General features: G+C 32.5%; 3 protein-coding genes across 3 annotated transcripts; all 3 read left to right on the top strand.

Annotated features, from left to right (window-relative positions):
• Nucleotides 1-58: 58 nt before the first annotated feature.
• LOC25502201 (calcineurin B-like protein 7) lies at nucleotides 59-2,252 on the top strand. The gene is made up of 7 exons (XM_024771785.2): nucleotides 59-329; nucleotides 470-552; nucleotides 640-699; nucleotides 801-909; nucleotides 1,005-1,057; nucleotides 1,559-1,639; nucleotides 1,747-2,252. Exons 1-7 carry the CDS (start codon nucleotides 125-127, stop codon nucleotides 1,861-1,863), a joined length of 708 nt encoding a protein of 235 aa, XP_024627553.1. The 5' UTR covers nucleotides 59-124; the 3' UTR covers nucleotides 1,864-2,252.
• Nucleotides 2,253-10,059: 7,807 nt separating this feature from the next.
• LOC25502200 (phosphatidylinositol 4-kinase gamma 2) lies at nucleotides 10,060-12,461 on the top strand. The gene is made up of 2 exons (XM_013591758.3): nucleotides 10,060-11,589; nucleotides 11,826-12,461. The coding sequence occupies exons 1-2, from the start codon at nucleotides 10,186-10,188 to the stop codon at nucleotides 12,201-12,203; spliced, it is 1,782 nt and encodes a 593-aa protein (XP_013447212.1). The 5' UTR covers nucleotides 10,060-10,185; the 3' UTR covers nucleotides 12,204-12,461.
• Nucleotides 12,462-15,559: 3,098 nt separating this feature from the next.
• LOC25502199 (uncharacterized) lies at nucleotides 15,560-16,574 on the top strand. Its single transcript, XM_013591757.3, has one exon. The coding sequence runs from the start codon at nucleotides 15,715-15,717 to the stop codon at nucleotides 16,339-16,341; it is 627 nt and encodes a 208-aa protein (XP_013447211.1). The 5' UTR covers nucleotides 15,560-15,714; the 3' UTR covers nucleotides 16,342-16,574.
• The last annotated feature ends 914 nt before the right edge of the window (nucleotides 16,575-17,488 follow it).

The raw sequence follows: 17,488 nt of genomic DNA, 5'->3' as shown, positions 1-17,488 counted from the left end.
TAAAATTTGGAACGAAATGGCAACAGAAAAAAGTTGATGTTTCAACATCAACAGTCCTAGGCTTGGAAAAAGTTGATCACTCCATGTGCATGGAACATATTCCAGCTCAAAGTGGTGGATACAAATGAGAATCAAACCAACTTGTGTGGATACTGCTACACCAGCTCTATCTGGCATATGTTCTAGTCAAATCGCAAGTGCACATATATATACGGTTAATTCATCCCCAAAGTCTGGGAAACATAAGCAAGTCTTTTTGATGGGGTGTGCTTGCACCAAACCGCAATTTCGGCATGAAGATCCAGCAATTCTTGCTGAACAAACTTATTGTAAGCTTTTTATTTCTTTCCAATCATATCCTGGAGTTTGTATTATAGTATTTCATTGATGTGTCATGTCAATATTGTAGTTGTGAAGTATTGAATTAATCAACATTTTCTTTGTGTTTGTAAACATCATATTCTTCCAGTTAATGTTTCTGAAATTGAAGCATTATATGATCTCTTCATGAAATTAAGCAGCTCAATGGTCAATGATGGGCTAATTAGCAAAGTAAGCTCTATAAAGTTGAGGCTGATACCATAATTAAAATTGTGCAAGGACTTAGCAGTGTAGCTAATTAATCTTCAACATATGCAGGAAGAGTTTCAACTTGGCTTATTCGGAAGCAGCAAGAAACAGAATCTCTTTGGTGACAGGGTCAGCATAGTATATTATTGATTTGTGTACATCACTATATTATATTATATTATATTAGCAGAGTATATACCATACACTGCTTTGACTAGATTTGTAAGCAGGTGTTCAATATATTTGACTCAAAAAATGATGGTATGATAGATTTTGGAGAGTTTGTTAAAGCTTTAAGCGTTTTCCATCCAGCAGCGCCTCAACCACAAAAGGCAGCTTGTAAGAGTTCATCTCTGAAGAGAGTGTGTGTTTATATTAATGTCTTATAAATTAATTTGTATTAAAATCTTGATAATCAAGCTCTTTTCTGACAGTTGCATTTCGACTCTATGATATATGGCAAAGAGGCTTTATTGAAAGAGATGAGGTTTTTGTATTTTGTTTTTCTCTTTGTTAAATGAATTTAGCATTCATAAAGATCAGTCCAAAACTCCAGATATTACTAATTTCTTTATTATTATTTTGAAACTCATGATAATTAGAGTGAAAGCTATTTCTCCCTTGCTCTTTCTTAAAAACCGGATATGCCTGAATTCACCATTTCGGACAAAAAAAACATCATTTTTCCACCTCTGGATTGGTGCATCTTGATAGAAACATGTTTTTTTGCCCGTTAGTGAATCCGCATTGATCCGGTTGATTAGAAAGGGTTGGGAGAATAAAACTCTCAATTAGAGTCTTTGACACTAGTGAGGCCACTAAATATCTTTACAACTTGGACTCTTTGGACCGACCATGAAACTAAGTCCTTTGGACCGGCTTTATTAAATAACTTTAATATAAGTTTTTATAATATTTATAATTTAATCTATCACGGGACTTTGATTTTAACTTTCTTGACGATGAAGACTTGTGTGATGGATGGAAGGTAAGAGAGATGATACTGGCACTCCTAAGAGAATCTGATTTGGTTCTTTCTCATGAGATGATTGAGGTCATAATTGATAAGGTAACTTTTTTATTTATCTTTCATTTTTTCTTCCCTTCTCTCCAAAGGATTAATTATATATTTTCAGCTTGAAAATTGCAGAATCTAACCCTTGTATAATGGCACAGGCATTTCAAGAAGCTGATTTAAAAAGAGATGGAATTATTGATCAAGAGGAATGGGAAAGTTTTGTTGCTCAAAATCCATCCTTATTGAGGAATATGACAATTCCATATCTGAAGTAATATCCACTTTTCCTTTCATGCATTTCCTTCTAGGAGTCTTTGTGGATAGGTTATGTTAGTATTTGGACTCTTAACATACACACACCCTACTCCCACCACACTTATGATTGGACCGATAATGTTGACTTGATAGCATATGCTCTAAAGAGCTATATCATAATTAAAATTTTGAGTTGGATCTAGATCAACCTTACCGAACCACAGTGACACTCCTCTAAAGAATAAATTTGTTTTAAAATTGAGGTAACTCACAATCTTGCCGTCATTTCCGACAACCACATAATATATACCATCAATGCGGTTTTGTTTGACTATTAGAAGTGGATAAAAAAAAAATATATATATTCTAATTAAGCATCGTCATATTTGTGGTTATAAGTAACCCTTGCTTTTGGAAATTGCAGGGATCTTAATATGCAGTTTCCTGGTTTTGAACTAGTATCAGACATTGAAGATAACACAACCGGCATTCCATGAGAAAGAAAATGTATCTTTAGAGAAAAATAACTATTTACACAGAATGAAAATAGCTAGCTAATATTATAAAACTCGAATTACTGATCAATTATGTTAAGATACTAAGATATTCAAATTTTAATAGAAAATTGTATACTGATTACTTGATCACGCTCTATCATCAAAACACGTCTTTTTTGTCAAACCTTTAGAATTTGAGGATAGACCTTCTCCTTGTTTTATCAATTTTATCTCATAATTAATAAAATTTGAGTATATTAGAAGATATCTAAGCCCCACTCAATATCACATTATCGTGTTTATACTTTAACACTATGAGATTATGGAAAAATATTTAAAGAATAAGAAATGGGGGATCCACTTCAGTCCCATACACACATTATTGAAGTTTTTAAACATGCTTTCTTTTTTCAAAAGCTAAACCCATATTTTAATTTTATAAATAAAATCAATTAAAGTATTAGTTCACTGAATATGATCCTTAAACAACAAAAAGCAAACCAAAATGAGTACATCGTAGTTCTACATTTGGCCAATGCTTTTGTGAATACGAAGGTATCTAATGGATCAATATCGGTGGTAAGATTTTTCGTGTCATTTTAATTATTTAAAATTTTTTTCTTGCATTTTTTTGTTGATATTCCTCTGTTATAGGACAGATAATGAGAACCCCCTAAGAATATTAAATAGAGAAAATAGACTTAATTTTATTGATGATTGTAATAGAGAAAGTATCATTGATGATTTTAATAGAGAAAGTACAAGATTATATAGGCAAGGTTATTCTACATCCTTCCTATCCTATTCTTAATAAACTAGTGACTCATCAATATTCTAGAACTATTGAGTCACTACAAAATGACAACATAGTCATTCCACTTCTTAGGTTTAGTATGATACTTTTGAGCCTCTCTAATTCATTAAGCTCAATCTTTAATCTCAAATCATTGTAACCACTGTCCTTGCTCATAACAAAAAGATTCGTTAATAATCAATTTTTTCAAAAAAACATTTTCAGTAAAATTAATCAAAACGGGTTATATAAAGATAAAAATAATAATTTTGATGAAAAAAAATGGTCCTAAGTCACCACCACTCCCGCCTATGTTCAAGGCCAATTCCTTATACATAGCTATGTCTCGAAAAGATGAGGATGCAAATGCACACCCACACACACAAAAAGAACACCAATTTCAAACTCCATAACATGTTTTTTACAGCAAAAAATAAACCACATAAAAGAGCAAGCAAAGTAGTAAAGTAAATAGATAAAAAAAACCATAATTGTAAACTTATTTAAAGATATCAAAAATCGCATAAAATTGAATATCATTAAACGTATTTGAATGTTCTTTTATAAAAACCGCTTAGATCAGATCAAATTTTGAGTTGATTTTTTAAAATGAACCAAATCAAATCAAACCACTTACTTTTACATTAATATTATTCATTGATTTGTACTTTTTTTTAATACTACTCATTAATTTAATTTATTCTATTTATTTTTTACTATTTCATATGTTTCAAACATAATTGCTTTGGAAATGTAACAATGTTAAATTTCTTCATGAAGATTTTTTCTATCCATTACGGTCTTACCCCCGCTTGAGTGATTAATCCTTTTAGTTGTACGTTGCTCTACACAGAATAAAACATAATCGATGATTTTCCTTTCGTAATATTAATTTTTAATCTATTATATCTTATATTTTGCATCACATTTATTATTTTACCATGTCTTTGTAATACTATTATTAACAAAAACATTATAATTTATTATCTATATACACTACTATTAAAGTTGATGCCCTATAAATTTCCCATTTTGCCCTTAGGAGGGGTATTTTTGTAATTTTTTAATTGGTGGAATTGTGTTGTTGCCACCTCACCATTATATGGGTGCATTTCCCATTTTGCCCCTCACAATTTTTTAATTATTTTATAATTTTTATATTTTTGATAACTTTAACTATTTTTCAATTTTTTATCCCAAATTCAGTTGCTTCTACATTGTCGTTGTAGAAGATTAAGGTATCGCTTGACCCGGTTTTTTTTTTTAACTTTTCTACATTTTTAAGGAGAAGTTAGGTCAAACATAGTATCAATTAATTACTTACTAAAAAAAAGTAATTTTTTTGAATGCATAAAATTGAATGGAATGAGCTTTGGCCAAAAATTGTTGAATGTTACTTTAAAAACTACTTCTCGATAATTTATTTCACAAGCACCTCTTTTTAACTCACGCTGTTTACTTACTAAAAAAAAAGTAATTTTTTTTGAATGCATAAAATTGAATGGAATGAGCTTTGGCCAAAAGTTGTTGAATGTTACTTTAAAAAAAACTACTTCTCGACAATTTATTTCACAAACACCTCTTTTTAACTCACGCTGGGAACCTTTTCTTTTATTGTTTAATATTATATTTCAATATGTTTTTTTCCTTCCATTTAACTTTTTTTTTGAACCGTTCAATTTAATTTTTTAAGGATGTTCCATTTAATTTTATTATCTTTTTATCGCTTATATATTTAATTTCAATCTTGTTTAATCATCACAACTCTACAAATATTTTTATTCACGCTGTCATTAAATGATACCAAATATTTTATTTCCAATTTTTATGTTTTTAACTATTTTTCAATTTTTTGTCCCAAATTCAGTTGCTTCTACATTGCCGTTGTAGGAGAATAAGGTATCGTTTGACCCGGCTTTTTTCCAACTTTTCTACATTTTTAAGGAGAAGTTAGGTCAAACACAAACACAATATCAATTAAGTACTTACTACAAAAAGTAATTTTTTTTAATGCATAAAATTGAATGGAATGAGCTTTGACCAAAAGTTGTTGAATGTTACTTTAAAAAACTACTTCTCGACAATTTATTTCAAAAGCACATCTTTTCAACTCACACTGGGAACCTTTTCTTTTATTTTTTAATATTATATTTCAATATGATTTTTCGTTCCATTTAATTTTTTTTAAGGAGGTCCCATTTAATTTTATTACCCTTTTTTCAAAGGAATTTTATTATTTTTTTATCACTTATACATTTAAATTCAATATCGTTTAATCATCACAACCTCACAAATATTTTTATTCACGCTGTCATTTAATGATACCAAATATTTTTATTTTCTTTCTTCAACCTCGCAAATATATACGAACACACATATTAGCGCTTAGAGTAATACGTTATATGTGTCTGTTTTTTTTGTTATGCTACTGCGTATAATTTTTTTTGACGTTGCATAATGCGTATGATTATTTTTATTCTTATCTTCAAAAAAGGTCTAGATGCCTAGAAAAATTATACTTATATACATAGTTTTAAAACTCGGACCGGACCGGCCGGTTCGACCGGTTGAATCAGGAACCGGACCCCTAACCGGTCCCGTCTGAGTTTTGGATCGGTTGTGCAGTTAGCCCGGTGTGAACCGGTGCGACTCGGCCAGAACCGGTGAAAACCGGCGACCCGGCGGTTCTGTGAATCGGACCGGTTTCATTATCAAACAAATATTTTATTAAACAAGTTTTGTTAAAAAAGTGGCGCTTGTGAGGATCGAACAGGCAACCTTACATTTGATTCCCACATGCTTAACCACTGTAGCAGGCGCTTCATGTTGTTTAATTTTTCTTCTAAACATTCATATATGATAATCATATCATCTAATTAAAAGGTGGGTTGAACACATTAAATAGCAAAACGTTTTAGAGAAAACAAAATCTCATGTCATTTATATATCCCAAAAAAAAGTGTCATTTATATATCTCAGGAGGTTTTTTACTCCTTTAAAAAAATTAAATTTTTTAAGACATTTTTAATACTTATATAAAGTCGATAACCGGTCCGAATTTTAAAACTATGTTTACAGGGGTCATTATTTTAGTTTATAAAGTGACCGAGTCACCGATTCAATCCGAGTTAATCCGGTTAAATAACTATATAAATTTAATCTAAGGACCGAGTTATCTAACCGAGTCATCCGAGTGGTTCCGGTTCAATCATGCGGTTCGACCAATGACTCAGTGGTTCGACCATTGACCCATTGACCCAGTACCCCCGCCGAGTCGATGACCGAGCCGAGTTTTAAAACTATGCTTATATATATATTTTGCACCCTTATATTGTAACAAACTATGCATATCTTTTTCTTATTCGAAAAAACTAAACATATAGGTTTCCATGGCACCAACAATGTAACAAATATAATATCATATAATATAAATTCTTATCTTTTTGAAAGACACCAAAATGTACACTAATAAGTAACATTGATAAATCATGATGATTGAATTTTAGCTCATGATAAGGTTTTGACACAATTGTTATTTTAGCTTCTGGTACTGTGGTTGAAAAAAAATTGATGTATGTGGGTTATTTTAGTTTTTGTGAGTAATCATAAAGCCATAACAATTTTCATATTTGATTTATTCTTTCCTATATGATTGAGCCGTACAAAAGTTGATTGGTGAAATTTGTTTTGGTCATATCATTGACGTCCAAAAAGTTGATGATTCAGAAATTTGTGCATTTAAGATCAGGTTGATTTGATGATACAAAAATTGATCACATAGGAATATGTTAGCTTCTTTCGATATCAGAATGAACAAAGGGAATAAAATTAAATGATGTATTATTGTATCTTTATATAGGACTTTCGATGTCGAGGGATTATGACTACATTAAGGATCTAAAAAATGATTTGGACATTTGGAAAATAGGATTTGGAGTGCTGGATTCTTGGATTGTAAATGGTAGTAATGAGAATCAACATATGAAGCTCATTATTTGTGATGCAAAGATTAGATGAGTTAGTTAAGATTTGTTGTAATTTCCTTTATGATTTATCAATGTTACTTATTAGTGTACATTTTGATTTATTTACATTTTTTGGTTTCTTTCTCGAATTTAGGGTGATCGAGTTCATGTAATAACTCGGTATAGAGAATTGGAGCATTGAAAGGCTTTGCTCGAGGAAAACAAGACTTATACTTTGTATAATTGTCATGTGTTTGATAATGACATTGTATTTAATCTCTTTAGGGTTGTTTTTGGTTCTTATACAAAGGTGCAGAAGTATGACAAGTTAACTAACGTTCTTACTCATAAATTTCGTTTTAAGTCATTTAAGAAAATTCAAGATGGAAAATTCAAATCTGACATTTTATATGATATAGTTATGTGCTTTAATTTATTTCTTTGTTTTCTCCGATTATAATATTATTATAGATGTAATATTTTTTTTAAGAAATCATCGGGCTTCTTCATGAGATTGTCAAGACAACACCAATTGGGACTAGAAAGAAACCGTGTACGAACATTGTGTTGAAAGATAAAATGTATTATTTTTTAATTTGTCAACATCAGATGATAGAATTTTGTATAAGTTTTATAATGACCTGAAAGATGTCTTTCCTTATGCAGTGAGAATATAGTTGATGTAACACTATGGGAAAAATACTTCGTAGCTTGATCATTTACCATCTATTTACCTTGAGTTCTTCCATTTTATAGTCATTGACAACCCAAATATATGTAACAATTGGTCAGGTTCGAGGCTGCTCATCAACCTACATTATCCGGTTGTTGAGAAGTTTAAGACTTAGTAAGTTTGCATTATGATTTTAAAATATAGTATTAGAGTAACTTATTATTTCACAATCTGATTTGATTGTTTTTTGACCATGTTTCTTGAATTGTTGTCGTGTCCTTAACACTTCTCAAGCTCAGAGTCAAAGTATCAGTCATAACTTAAGTTAGAGTTCGGCTTCTTCTCAACGTACTTTGTACAACGATTTTTTCAATCTGCCTCAGGTTAGGCCAATTACTGAATTTATAAACTTAGTCATGGTCTACTTTTTTTATGCACGAACATGCTTTTAGTTTTTTGATGCACAAGTTAAAAATACATATTGCATTATTCTTTATTTCATGTGCATAATTTGGGTTAGGATACATACTTCATCACTATTTGGAAAACAACTAAATTCAATCCTAACCAGTTTGGATGGTATTATAAGAGTTGCACCAAATGTTCGAAGACATCAATGTTAAATGGTGCTGACTATAGATGCACATGCAGGAGTGATGCTTAATTTCCATTTGTTTCAACAATGTTAATTGGTCAACGGGGTTCATATAATGCACATACATGTATTTATCTAGACTTTATAGGAAGATAATAGGAAGATAAATTAGAAGTCATGATACATTTTCTTTAGCTTAAATCAGTTAAGCTACCTTTATTTTATAAATTATATGTAACTATATTCGCATACAGAGAAAGTATAAGTGTCGCCTCATTATCGCCGAAAGAGCAAGCTATGAAAAATACTTGGGTGGGCTATGGATCAATTTCTGCAGAGAACGTGTGATGATAGAAGGTGGTAAGCTCATATTTGGTCTCGAAAAGTCACCGAAGAACTTGCACGTTCGAGTTGTTCTAAAGTAGATATTTGCTGCTGAACTATTTGAACTTCTACTATTTTGACGTATCGCTTTGGACTGTAATCGTAAACTATTTTGACTTTGGGATGTCATTTGTTCTTTTCATTTTGTCTGATGTAAATATTGACAAAATCTATTTTTAGTTAGTCTTTGACACTTGGAGTCTCTTTTATAAACCTAACTATTATGTAACGTTAATCTGCACATTGTTGATTCCTTCATTGGTTCAAATTAGTATCATGTTAATTATAATGTTGTTTTCCTAATCTTTTGAACAAAATAGAACATGCCCTTTTTCTACGGCAGATCTTTATAATGCTTTGGAGTCAGCCCATACATATTTTATGATGAATCATAATGTTCCGTCGTTTTAACATATCTTCTTTCGATTTTTTTTTTGTTTATCAAAAACGTTATTGAACCCGTGCGAAGCACGGGTTTGTAACTAGTTTGGATATAAAAAACTAATCCAAAATAAATCGCATTAAAAAATGGATGAAATCAAAATTTTTAAATTAATCGTCTAAAACCAAACAAAATATATTAATTTATGTCATATATGTTTTTGCATCAAAGTCGTATCTTGAGTTTCCGTGAACTTAACTCAGTTGGTAAAAACAATACCGAATATATGTAAGGTCTGAGATTTGAACCCCATAGATAAAAATAAAAAAGCTGCATACATTGATAATAGTACATACTAGAAAATTCTAGATAAATGAATGATAATTAATACTAGTAACATTTAATTAGATTTAAATTTAGGCTGAATTAAATAAATTTAATGAAATAGATTCGGTTTATGAAAAAGGACAAGGTAGTTTTATCGCAAAACTTTCTTGTATATAAAGGCAACAACGGCTACCCTATTATAACACCGTCTTTCTTTCTCTCTCTCGTGTTTGTGTTTGAAGCATCGTTCAATTTTATCGGAAGAGAAAAAGTCTCTTCCTCACAGATTATAGATTATTCACAATTTTCTCGGAATCGCTTCCATTCATAAGCTAATCATCCTCCTTCATTCTCCTTTGGTTCTTTCCTTTCGGTTAGAATCCCCTCTCGCATTGCTTTTATTCGTTTTTTCATCCTTTTCGAGAGCCAGCACTGCACCATTTCACCACTCCCTTTCTTGGTTTTCTATTTCACTATCTCCTGGTCATAAATTTATTTTTTATTTCTTAGATTAGTTTTTTTTTATTATTATTATTTGGGATCTTTTCAAAATAACAACAAAAAAAGGACCTTTTTTTTTTGTTGTTTTCTTCTTCTTACTTGTTAATTGTTAATGTTTTTCATTATGTAACAATAATTCAAGTAAGAGTCAAGCAAAAGTAGTTTTTTTTTTTTTGTTACCCAAAAGAAGAAGAAAAATTAGGGTTTCGACATTGAAATTGAAATATGTCGGTTGCATTGAGTTCAAATTGCAACGAAAGGGTATATTGGGAAGGTCAATCAGAACATTGTTCTGTTGATCCAATCCTGATTTACTTAACAGTTGATAGTGTTATTACACCAATGCGTGTTTTGGAGTCTGATTCAATTGCTTCTGTCAAATTGAGGATTCAGCAAAGTAAAGGTTTTGTGGTGAAGAAACAGAAGCTAGTTTTCGGTGGCAGAGAGCTTGCGCGTAACCATACACTTATTAAGGAGTATGGTGTTGCCGATGGCAATGTTCTTCATTTAGTTTTACGCCTTTCAGATCTTCTTTTTATTGTTGTTAGGACGGTTTCTGGTAAGGAATTTGAGTTTCATATTGATAGGCGTAGGAATGTGGGGTATCTTAAACAAAGGATTAAGATAAAGGGGGAAGGTTTTATTGATCTTGAGGAACAAGAGCTTTTTTGTAATGATGAAGAGCTTAATGATCAGATTCTCTTTCATGATATATGTAAAGGTGATGATGATGTAGTTCATTTGATTATTAAAAAATCAGTTAAGGTTAGAACTACAGCTATTCACAATGATTTGAAGCTTTCTCTTGAAGCTTCAATACCGGAGGAGAGAATCGATCAAAGAGCATTACAATTACAAGTAGAAGATGATAATAATAATAATAATAATAGTAATAATAATAATAATAATAATAATAATAGGAACAAACAGATTCAGATAGCAAAGTTACCACCTGGTGTTGATTTCTGGTTGGAACCTATTGTTGTGAATCCCAGGATCAATTTTTTGCCTTTCCATTGGGACTTAATCAACTCCACATACGAGGGTTTGAAGAAAGGAAATCGTCCTATTAGGTCCTCAGAAGGAACAGGAGGGACTTATTTTATGCAAGATTCAACAGGTCAGCGGCATGTTTCAGTTTTCAAGCCCTTGGATGAGGAACCCATGGCTGTGAACAACCCAAGAGGCCTACCAAGTTCAACAAACGGCGAAGGTTTAAAAAGAGGAACAAGGGTGGGAGAAGGAGCTTTGAGGGAGGTTGCAGCTTATGTGTTAGATCATCCAAGGAGTGGACCGCGTTTGGTGACAGGTGAAGAAATTGGGTTTTCTGGTGTTCCTCCTACTGTTATGGTGCAGTGCTTACACGAAGAATTTCACCACCCAAATGGTTATGCTTGCTCATCAAAACATGTTAAGATCGGATCATTACAGAAGTTCATGAATAATGACGGTAGTTGCGAGGACATTGGACCTGGGGCGTTTCCGGCAGAGGATGTGCATAAGATAACTGTGCTTGATATAAGAATAGCCAATGCAGACAGACATGCTGGAAATATTTTGATCAGAAAGGAGGCAGGTGGCCAGATTAAGCTCATTCCTATCGATCATGGCTATTGTCTACCAGAGAAAGTAAGCAAAGTATTTCTTCTAATTTTTAAGAGTTGATTGAATTGCCCGGCATGATATATTCTCACAAAATTATTTGTTGAACATGCATTGCAAATTGAAACTTAATTTGTTTTAATTAGCTAATGTGTATTATATTAGTCGGGAGTTGCATTGACCTATATTAGTCCACCTCCTGCTAAAATTTAAGATTCTTCGCATTAATTTAATGTGGACTCATATGGTTGTTTTCTCTGCAGTTTGAAGATTGCACATTTGATTGGCTTTACTGGCCGCAAGCACGCCAGCCTTACTCACTCGAGACGGTTGATTATATCAATGCTTTGGATGCTGAAAAAGACATTGAACTTTTGAAACTTTATGGATGGGAAATTCCGCTTCAGTCTGCACGGACACTTCGCATTTCCACGATGCTACTGAAGAAAGGGGTTGAGAGAGGTCTTACTCCCTATGCAATTGGAAGCATCATGTGTCGGGAAAATTTGAACAAGGAATCTGTAATTGAGGAAATTATAAGCGAAGCACAAGATTCCTTGCTTCATGGCATGGAGGAATCGGCATTTCTTGAATCCGTCTCCCGAATCATGGATTTCCGTCTTGATAAGCTCACAAAATAGATAATTTTCCTTTTTTTGATTTATATATTGAGAAGGTAATATTTGTATGCACTATAATTCATTGAATGACTCTAGTTCATTTTTGGATGGACTGCACACAAAATCTCGTGACTTGATTGATGTGTCCTGGACACCTGAAGCTCTTTTTTATTTCTGGCTTCTTTGAACTGTTTTTTTCTTTCAGAATTGTACTTTTGCAGGATTGTACTGACAGGTTTAACAGAAATTAAAAGGTCTGAATAAGATAATTTATACTAAGATGAGGTTCTTAGGATTGATCGTAGATGCTTGACAAAGTAATTGGATCTGTCATTTGTACATAATAAATGTGATGTGTTAGGTGTTTATGTTTTTGCTTCCAAAGTAGTCTTTATAATTAAAGCTAACCTGTGATATTTTTGTTACAAAAATAATAGAACTGGGCAGTTTCTTACCGTATAAAACATATGTCTATTTCCTAACTATATTTCACCTGACCTAGATATATGGTAAAACCTTTCTTTGTCCCCTTCATTGTGACTTTTCCAGCCACAACAATATTCAACTTTCTTCAAGGATCATTGTTAGGATTATGATTTATGAGGGTGAAATGTTAGAATATGTGCTTCTCAACATAAAATGAGTGAGGGAAGAAGAGTTCATTCCTTCATATTCATAATTGCACTAAGAAATTGGGTAAATTGTATTGCAAGAAGACTTATTGTTGATTTAATAAATCAAGGAATACTGATTGTTTAACTCTATCTTCAAAACATAGCATAGAATTTTGGATGAAGAAAAAAGTGCAAAGCTAATTTAATTTATAGAAGAGTTCATGGATTTCAAATCACAAATAGTGATGAAAAATCAATTCAAATTTTTAAATAAATGTAAGTGTTTGGCCACATACACATAAAGAAATATTTTTTAATAATAAGGAGAAAATTGATAAAAAAGATGATTGAATATTTTAAAGAGAATCTTTTTATGTTTGTGTCCAAACATTATTGATTTGGTCTTGTGACCATGGAAGAATATCTCGGTGAAGATTTAAGAAGTAAAGTCTAATAGGTGAGAGATGTATCTTGACCCTTTGGAGAATTCCACTACATCACATCTATCCCCCTCTTCATCCCTCTCTATCATCTAATTTTTCTGTTTTTATCCCTCTTCATTTTCTCTCTCATTCCATCCTCATTTTTTCTTGGAGTAGGGGAATGCACAGGAATGTCTTTTCTATAAATATGGGTTTGATGAGTGGAGCATCTCTAAGCATATCAGAGAAGACTACTAATTAGGTCATCATTTGTAGTGATGCGAGTGTCTTCACGATTTGTAACTCTTGACCCTGGTATTCAAGTTTATAGGTTGTTGCACAGTTTGGGATAGATAAGTTACAATTGTTGTAATCATATTTGAGATAGATAGTTAATACATTTTATTGGTGGGATTTTTCTTTGGAAGTAGGTACTTGTGTGTTCTACCACTTTCTCTGTGTTGTGCTCATGTGTATTCTATCAAATATCCTTGAATATGTGGGTAAATTCGTTGGCATGTCATGTGCATGCAGTTTTTTTCAACAAATAATTTCCCAAATTGGTTAATCGTCCACTTCAACTAAATTGTCCGAATCAATTTGATCATGCATTCATGCTTTACTTTTATTTCTCATTTGATGACAAAATTAATCAATTGTTCAAGTAGCATAAGACTTGACAAAGTAGTAATAGCAATATCAATAATCCTTGCAATAACAGTTACTCTCTTAAGTCTTAACATATCTTTGCCTGTAGGTTGCTTTCTTATTCCAGCTTATGCACTAATTTTCTATTTATCCTTGATGTTTACTGATTCGTTAGTATGAAGTGTGATTCATCAACTGCTATACTAACCTAATATTTAACCTAAACAAGAAAGCATGTCCAATGTTGTTCTTCTCTATTTTTTAGTCTGTAAAGTGAAGGGTGCAAGTGAATGGCGAGACTAAAACTTTTCCTGCATTGTTAGGAAAAAAACGGTTACACTTACAGGAGGGTATAATTTTTCCATGGACAGCGTTGTTGAGGAAGAAAACGATATTATAACTCGATTATTAATTAATGAAAAAACTTGTGATTCAAGCTTTAATAGAAGAAAATGTTTAGATGGGGTTTTCGTTTTGGGTTATCATTTGTTTGGTGGCTTGCGGGCACATGTAAATGTAGAGGAACAAAACTATTTTTCTGGATGATTTTTGCTTGTCCGAGTAATTTCATTTTTAACTATTCTCAAAATGGTTCAAGTCATTGAGAACTACACCCATCATCCTTTGAAAACTCATCAATACGAAACTATTTTTATTTGTTGAAAAAGATCTTAGGAGGGATGGATTAAGCTTAATTGCAACGAAGCATACAAGGATTCCTTAGATCTAACTAGTTGACATGGTTACCGAAAAAATAAAGATCCATGGCAATTCACCCATCTTGATGCACTGTACTCAAGAGCTCTTAAAGTTGAATTAACATGTGTATTCAATCATACACGGCGAAAAGGAGGGATGGATTAAGCTTAATTGCAACGAAGCATACAAGGATTCCTTAGATCTAGCTAGTTGACATGGTTACCGAAAAAATAAAGATCAATGGCAATTCACCCATCTTGATGCACTGTACTCAAGAGCTCTTAAAGTTGAATTAACATGTGTATTCAATCATACACGGCGAAAAGAAAATATGAGTCTTGATTGACTAATTAATCTAAGTTTTTTGCTGAATTATTTTAACATTCATGTTATGAAGATACCTAATAATGAGATCTCTAATTCCATTTTTTTTATGACATTTTTAGAACTATCATGCCTAAAAACACTCTTGTAACTTTAGTTTTTTTTTTTTTTTTTGAACGTTAACCCTCTTGTATTACCAACAAGAAAAGAAAAATATAATTAGTATTATATGTGAATAATACTTTGATCATAATGTTTTTTCTACATTACCTCTTGATAATTTGGAGGGAATTTATCCTATAAAAAAATCATTTTTTTTTTTCATTTTATTTCTTCTTACAATCAAATACCATTTTCATCTTCAGAACATAAAATTTCTTTATCTATTTCATTCAATATGTGATCTCCATCTCGTCGTTTCATAATGTAGGTCTTGTCATTTTAGTTTTTTTTTAAGAACATCAAACTTATTTATCTCCTTTGTTCAATATGTAATCTCTATCTTCTTTGTTCCGAAATCAAATCATATTTATTATTAAAGATAAATTACATTTATGAAGGGGCAATGTAGATCTCATCATTATGACGAGGGAGTGTAAATTTTTCCGTCTACAAATTAAAAACTCATTTCAATATCCCTTGACCAATTTCTTACTTTAAATTTTTGAGAGGGACAACATGTGGGGTTTGGTTTGATAAAATAAATTGTCTTTGGCTTTTACTTCATCCTTCCCTTATACTCTGTTATGTGTGTGTATCCACTTTCACATTCACATTTTAGTTTTAGTCTCAGCAAAACCCACATAAGATCCACCACCGGAGGCCATGGCGGATGGACCCATCATCCCCACCACCAGACCAAAAAGACCACGACCACCTTCCGGCCGTACCAACCTAGCCTCATGTGTAGTAGCCACAATCTTCTTGATTTTCATCATCATCGTCATCCTCATAGTATACTACACAGTTTTCAAACCACAAGACCCCAAGATCGCCGTCAACGCCGTCCAACTCCCCTCCTTCTCCGTCATTAACGGCACCGTCAACTTCACCTTCTCTCAATACGCCTCCGTTAGAAACCCTAACCGTGCTGCTTTCTCTCACTACGACAGCTCTCTGGAAATCCTCTACTCCGGTAACCAAGTCGGGTTCATGTTCATTCCCGCCGGCCAGATCGACGCCGGGAGAACACAGTACATGGCTGCAACGTTCTCAGTTCAGTCTTTTCCTTTGTCGGCACCGCCAAATATGGGTCCCACTTTGGCGAATGGTGACGGTGTTGGGTTTAACTTTGGGTTGAGAGTTCAACCAACGATGGAGATTGAGTCGAAGTTGGAAATGGCGGGGCGTGTTAGGGTTTTGCATTTCTTCACTCATCGTGTTAAGGTTAGAACTGGTTGCAGAGTTGCCATAGCTGTCAGTGATGGTTCTGTCTTAGGGTTTCATTGCTAATTAGTCTTTTAGTGTTAAGTGGTTGGTAACTAGATATAATAATATATATCATCATAGTAATTAATTGTCAGTGATGTTTGAGCAAGGAAAGCATGAAAATCAAAATTGTAAAAATGGGTTTTCAATATTAAAATTTTTGAATGCAGAGTTTTGGCATTGATTGTTCTTCGGAATCAGTCAGAGATCAAAGATGTTTGTATAGAAACTTGTAAATATTGAACTTTATTTTTTGATGTGTGTGAATGAATGAGTAGGAGAGTGGGGACACAACACAAAGACAAAGGAGGAATTGGTGATTATTTAGGTTGCTTTATTTATCGATACAAGTTAAAGGGATTAAGTAAAAGGGAGTGGGTGATTGATGATGAGTGTGAAGAGAAGATGGAACTCGAAGCATGATTGCTTTTTTTAAGCTTTTTGTGAGCTAGCTAGTTAATTTAATTGTAGGTTAAGCAAAGTTCGATGCCGATGCCCCATATACTACTCTTTTTTATTCATTCCTACAACAAGCTCCTTCCCTTCCTTATGTTATGCCGAACTTATTTATATTTAAAGTTTGTCGAACACTAAAATATAAAAGTACCTCTTTGAATCTAAATTCTCCCATTTTGAAAGTGACACTAATTGACAAAATCATCCACTTTTTGCATATGAGGTTTGAATATGGGAATCAAATCAGGTCATTTAAGATAGAGGGGGCCAACTGGAATAGGTATGGGGCAGGCGTATATGTAGGGGAGTTGATTGGTATTGTGTTTGTGTGTGTGGCAGTATCTATTTATGTCAACAAGTATCCTTTTCTATCGGTGATGATGACAATGCCATCTTCAGTCATATGTATACATCATTAGTTCATTTTTATTTATGCACACATAAAAACAAAAACTTCAATCATATATACAAACAACATGAAATAGTACATCTTCCTGCTCATGAAATGGCCTCACAACTAGTTTGCCACTATTTTGATGGGGAAAAAAATGGTCTTCACGTCTCTAAAACTTTAGTAATTGAGCTCAAAGAAATAAGAGTTTTTTGCTCAACACTACACTTTTCATTCATTTTTTTATTGATTTTTTAAAGTTGAGGCAAATAGATTATGAAATTAAATCTTTATTGGTGTAGACTTAAATTACGAAAAGAAAAT

This window comes from Medicago truncatula, chromosome 8 (genome assembly GCF_003473485.1).
Source record: "Medicago truncatula cultivar Jemalong A17 chromosome 8, MtrunA17r5.0-ANR, whole genome shotgun sequence".
NCBI lineage: Eukaryota > Viridiplantae > Streptophyta > Magnoliopsida > Fabales > Fabaceae > Medicago > Medicago truncatula.
The sequence above is the reverse complement of the archived record's forward strand: the minus strand, read 5'-3'. Positions and strand labels throughout refer to the sequence as shown.